The sequence below is a fragment of the Rattus norvegicus genome, chromosome 3 (genome assembly GCF_036323735.1).
Source record: "Rattus norvegicus strain BN/NHsdMcwi chromosome 3, GRCr8, whole genome shotgun sequence".
Classification (NCBI taxonomy): domain Eukaryota; kingdom Metazoa; phylum Chordata; class Mammalia; order Rodentia; family Muridae; genus Rattus; species Rattus norvegicus.
In genome coordinates, this window is record NC_086021.1 from 38,753,757 (window position 1) to 38,759,756 (window position 6,000).

At 42.4% G+C, this 6,000-nt stretch overlaps 1 protein-coding gene across 1 annotated transcript in view; it reads right to left on the reverse strand.

The window, feature by feature from the left end:
• Positions 1 to 5,712, reverse strand: part of C5 (complement C5) — a 91,295-nt gene extending 85,583 nt beyond the window's left edge. The window contains exons 1-2 of the mRNA NM_053020.1: positions 5,575 to 5,712; positions 1,703 to 1,895 (exon numbers count right to left, since the gene is read on the reverse strand). Coding sequence (NP_444179.1) covers positions 1,703 to 1,895; positions 5,575 to 5,654 — 273 coding nt within the window. The 5' untranslated portion in view covers positions 5,655 to 5,712. The remainder of the gene's footprint in view (positions 1 to 1,702; positions 1,896 to 5,574) is intronic.
• Positions 5,713 to 6,000: the final 288 nt, after the last annotated feature.

The window sequence follows — 6,000 nt, forward strand, 5'->3', positions numbered from 1 at the left end:
GAACTAAAAAACATAATTGAAAAATTATTTTTTTTCCCTGTAGAACAAAGAGAACAAGAGAGAAAATGGCTTACATAGCAGGGGAAACCTTTGTGCTGTCTGTTGGATAGAGAATTAGTATCTGGAATAAAGAACTTTGAAAATGAAAACAACCTAAGTCACAGACTGGCTAGGGACACGAGCACACAGCTCGTCCACAGTGGAGCACAGGTGATGAATGGACCTGTGGAAATCCGCTCTACATCCCTGGCCATCTGCAGAGGCCAATGAGATTGAGAGGCCATCTCACTCCATTAAACGATTATCACGACAAAAAAAATGGTCAATGCTGGTGACAATGTGCAGAAATGGGTATATTACATTTATTATATTATATATTGCTAGTGGGGACGTGGATAGGTGCAGTCCCTGGGAAAGGCAGTGTGGAAGGCCCCAAAAACAGAGCTATGAGGTGGATAACTGGGTATAGCGCTTGGGTATACACCAGGAGGGGTACATGCCACAGAGCTGCTTCCACATCTGTCTCTGTCATTGCACCCCTCATGGGGCCCAAGCTTCAGAGCCAGTCTGCTTGTCCATCAACAGATAAGCGGATGCAGAAACTGCAGTACATGCCCACAGTGGAGTTTCAGTCAGCCACACAACTGCTGGGAAATGGGTATAGCTAGAGGTCTTCAGAGTAAGTGCAATGAGCCAGACCCAGAAACAAATACTGCATGTTTGCATGGTTTTTGTCATTGTGGATCCTAGATTGTACACGTATACATACACACACGCACATACATGCACATGTGCACACACATGCACATACACACACTCAATCATCTCACACACGTGCACACACACTCACGCAGACACACAACACATTCTCGCACACATGCATGTACACATATGCACACATGTTCATGCACATACACATATACACATGCATGCACACTCACACACACACACACTCAGATACACACACACTGACATACATAGATACACACACACACTGACATAAAGAAATAGAAGGGAAAAAAAAGAAATAGAAGGGAGACTTGACGAGCAAGCAGGAGGGGGAGAAAAGAAAGGGAAGGAGAGGAGAGGCTGAGGGAGAGCACCGTGGTCAAAGCACATGGCATACTTAAAAGAATTTGTGTATATGAATCCATCAGTATTCATAGTGAACACGCTCAAAAAAAAAAGTTGAAATCTTGCTTCTAACCAAACAGAACTAAAATGTCTCAATGAAAAGTTATTTGATTGGTTTGTTCTTTTTATTCTTTGTGTTTTCAGTGAGAGTTGCTGTCCACGGGAGTCAATAAGCCACAGCATGAGGGTTATGTATGTACAATTCAGAATGGTAAAGTTTAACACATTTCAAACAAGCCTCCAGCAGTGTACTCCAGATCATATGCTTGTTCAGTTCACACTTTTCCATGTCTAATGTTCACTTTAAAAGTACTTTCAGTTCATCTCCAAAATGCTTTCATAGAGAATATTTTATTTTTGAGGATGTGAGTATGGCCAGATCACAAAACCCAACGTAATTTTTCTGTTCAGAGCCCTGTGCTTCATCCATCACTAGTGACTGGTAACCATCTTGAAACCCCACAGCTGGGGGATGATGCTAATGAATGCAATTTTACCAGTGCTCGAACTTGGCGTAAGTTTTTACCAAAAATACATTTAAAAAAAAAAACAAGGAATAAATACATACTGTCAACAGTGCTGAGTTCTGGAATTTGTTTTCCGGCGACAAGTTAACATAGCCGGAAGAGTAGGTCACTTTTTTGTCAGGATAGCTTTTCAGAGAGATCGTTGCGTCAAAGGCTTCGGTGTAGCCATGGGCTTGAATTACGACATTTTCGGATGATCCGACCCGGAAGATTTTGGGTGCTGAAATGACGTAGCTGTCAAAACAGGAAAGAGAAGGCTCACTACCTCTGCTTGAAGGCTTTCTTACATTCTGCTATTTTTCTTTCACTCCAGATTAATTAAAAAAAAATTAAGCCAGGTGGTAGTGGCGCATGCCTTTAATTTCAGCATGAGGCTAGCCTGGTCTACATAGTGAGTTCCAGGACAGTCAGGGCTATACAGAGAAATCTGTAATCAAAAAAAATTTATTTAATAAAAATAATATTTTGAAAGTCAAAATTTATTATGCTGGGAAAAAAAAACAAGTTTTCCAGGAAGGAACAGGGTGAAATTAAATCCAGGCAGCAGCTAAGAGATTGATTTATATTTAGTATATATTTGTATTTGTTCTCTTTGTAATAGGACCTTCCTGGGATGATGCACCCACGGAAGAGTTAACGGTGCTGACTAAAATACGTAAATTTGGTCATTTTTTCTAAGCCAGGAAGATTTTTAGTATAGGCACCAAGCGTTGAACTTGCTGTTTGTGAACAGAACAGTCGAAGTGAAGTCACTAGTCTGAGACTCGAATCACAAATCAGCTAACAGGAGGGAATCTTAGAAATATCTTACACTGATAGATAGCTACAGACAAAGGTGGAGATCCGTAAATGAAGGTTCTTTTGAGGGCTAAAATAATGTCAGTGGCATTAATAACATACAACAGTAATGCTAACAGTAACGGCAGATTCAGGCTGTCCTCAGATGCTGGCGAGCCTGTCAGCATTTTACGTGGGACTCTTAACCTCTACAAGAAGGGAATGATTCAGACTGCATAGCTATTCTCATTTTATACACAACCAGAGGTTAATTCCCTCAAGGTCACTTGGCTTATAAATGAATGAGCTGGGACTTTACCTCCAGGTCTGTTTCAGCTGCTAAGCAACACTGAAGGCAACAGTCCAAGGGTTAGCCAACCATAGATTGCTCTCTTGTTTTTCCAAGCAATTGCTACAAGAGGGGGATTTCCTCTCTGCAAGCTTTTGAAACAATGTTTTAAAGAGTGCTTTGTCAACTGAGAAGTACGGGTGATGCCATTGGGAACTCATTGCAAGAGTGTCTAGTTTGAATAGGAAGAGCTGCATATGTGATCACCTAGGAAAATAAATGTGTTAACCCCAATAATTGAGAGTCTCAGCAGACTCTGGGCACACTACTCCCCATGCCCCACCACCTAAGAGTTATTGCGAGCTTCTATGAACACGGAGGACATTTTCTAAGCCTTAAAAATCACTAGCTCTTTAGTAACGAAGATGTTAGTTTGTTAAGGGTTAAGACCTTTAAATGATCTGCACTGAACTTGAGCAGTTTGCTTCTAGAACTAAGACTCTCAACAGCTGTCCTAATCTGAATCAAGAGTTTTTGAAATTCAGAAAATTTCAAACACACATGCACACAAGCAAGCACGCACACACACACACTAGCTTCATGCGCCCATGCACGCACACATTTGATCCCAGGAACCCACACAGTGGAAGGAGAGACCTGCCTCTTAGGTGTTCTCTGAGTTCCACATGTTTGCTGTGTAATGTGCATGCGTATACCTCTCCCGTATATATACACACACACAAATACATAAATGTTTTAAGGCACTGGCTGCAGAGCTTCCCTCCATGTAAGCTGGTCCGTATGGATGCAGCAGCCCCCGCATAGCTAGAAAGTTCACCTTGCCTATTTTTTTCGCACTCTCAGAAGCAGCCCAGGCCCTTGAACTGACATAGACAGGGATCTCACTTGGGTTGTTCCTATTTTTCTGCAGACATTGGCACAGGACCAACCATTTCTATTTGCATCTGGCCTTTGTAAGAGATCCTTTCCTAGATTTGCTTTAAAACAGTGACCCCTAGGCTTCTGTAAGCCCTTTTTTCTGCATAATACTAAAACTACCTGCCCTTACTTAGTCATTCGGTCATTGTGTCATTCATTCATTCATTCATTCATTCATTCATTCCCTCATTGCTTCTTCACCTAGAATACAAGCTCTTCCACCTGAAGAACCCATGACAAGGAAGTTGTTCGGGGCACCATCTTTCATGGACTGAAAAACGTCTCAAGTCTCAGTAAAGCACATCTGGTCAGTTGTGTCTATGGGTTGTTTGGGCGGAGAATTAACTAACTAGGGACTGTCAACCACATCCCTGTGGATAATGACAGCATATTGTCAACCAACGGATCATGTGCAAAGGAACGAGTAGCCTCTTGAGTGTAGCATCCTCTCTCTACTTCTTAGCTGCCCCAACAGGAACTACCCTGTCTGTCATACCCTTCCAGTAGGTGATGGCTAAAACCTCAGAAGTCTTTCTGAAGTAAAATCCTTCTTTAAATTGCTTAGGTCCAGTATTTGTCTCAGTGGTAAGAAAGCTAGCTAGAATGAGGGTCAAAAACGTTTGCAGAATCACCGAGCGGTTAACCACTGTGCTATAAATGTCACACTCTCTCATGTTTTCAGAGAAAGAGAGGCCCTTTTATATAAGGGCCAATGCGGTAGACCAGGAAGAATTCACTTAGGACACAAATCCCGAAGCCCGGGTTCTGATATTGAATCTCAAGCTCCCTGAGCATGTCTGTCAAAAAGGAATAAATAAAAAAAGCTAAGGTAATGGGGGTAACTGTGGTCTTGTGGTAAAATCTCGGAGTAGACCTGTGCGGCTTGCTTTGACATCTGTCTAGGTTGTCTTTACATTTGCCTCTCTAGAGATGCATTTCTGTTGAAGTTGGGGAGGAAATGAAGTGGCAAACAGGAAACCTCAGTAAGAATCCTCTCTTCCTATCAGGGTGAACTTTGGCCAGTCACTTTTCCTGGTGGGCTTGTCATCGTGTGTGGACCCAGCAGGCTCAGCATTTTAGCAAACACATGTAGTACCAGCTAACCAGGGGACGGATGCCAGAGATTTATGAAGGCATGTGATTTGAGACCAGCCTAGACAACACAGCCAAACCTCATCTTTAGATAGACAGACAGACAGACAGATGGACGAACAGATGGACGGACAGATGGATGGATGAATGGATGGACGGATGGACGGATGGACAGACAGATGGATGGATGGATAGATAGACAGATTGATAGATAAGTTCAGTGAGATAATGTTCAGTTAACTTCCAATACTAAGCTATCTGTACACATGACAATCACCATTTAAAAGGACAAGATTTTGGTAACAGTGAAATTATATGACAAGTTGGGTCGTGAGTATAGAAGTCATTACGACCATAGCTTTGAATTTGATCCCTGAGATGGGAATGCTTTGGGGCCCTCTATAAAATAATCTGATCTCTCGTTAATTAGATGTATGGTCACTAACGATTAGGTTTATATGACCACCGTATTCAAGTTACCCTGGCTAAACTGCCCTTAGACCCAGGACAGCGCAAACTGAGCATCAAGGACAAGTTAAGTACTGAATGCCAAGGGAACCGACCATCTTGTTTTTCCTTCCTGCTGAACAGGAGAAGGAATAGCCATTCCTGTCATCTTTACAGGTGGCTGTCCCACAGGAACGGCCATGGTGCTAGCCCCTCACCAAATCGATCACTTCCATGGCTTTGTATGGGGCTGAGGCTGTTCATTTACCATTAGAGAAGGGGACGGTTGTTTTCAAATGAGCACAACTCCGCTGAACCTCTGACACAACTACGGTGCCTAAGAAAATGATGATCACTCATTTTACTTACGTTTGTTCCTGTCCCCAGGTCTTGTCCAGGAAAATTAAAAGGCAAAGTAGTCCCCAAAGGCCCATGGCTGGAAGCGGCATAAACCCACGGGCATGACCTTCCTGTGACCACTTTCCTTCTAAATAAACGGAGTTTGAAGAATTTGGGTAAATTAGTTCTCTGGTTAATTATTAATGTCAGAGAAAAAGATCTTTAAGTGAGAAAGCTAAACTCAGAAATGGGCATGAGAGGGTGTTTTAATGAACATAAAATAGGTTTTAACATCCTTTAATGTCCAGTAACAAAGACAGGGGTGTTTAACATTAACCTAAACCCTAGGACTTATTTTAATGTCTACAAGCACTCCAACGTGGGTGCTTGCCCTCCATAAAGAAAGTGGCAGGAGCCAGGAGTTGCTTTGCCTCTGGCTTTCTTTTGTTACCTTGA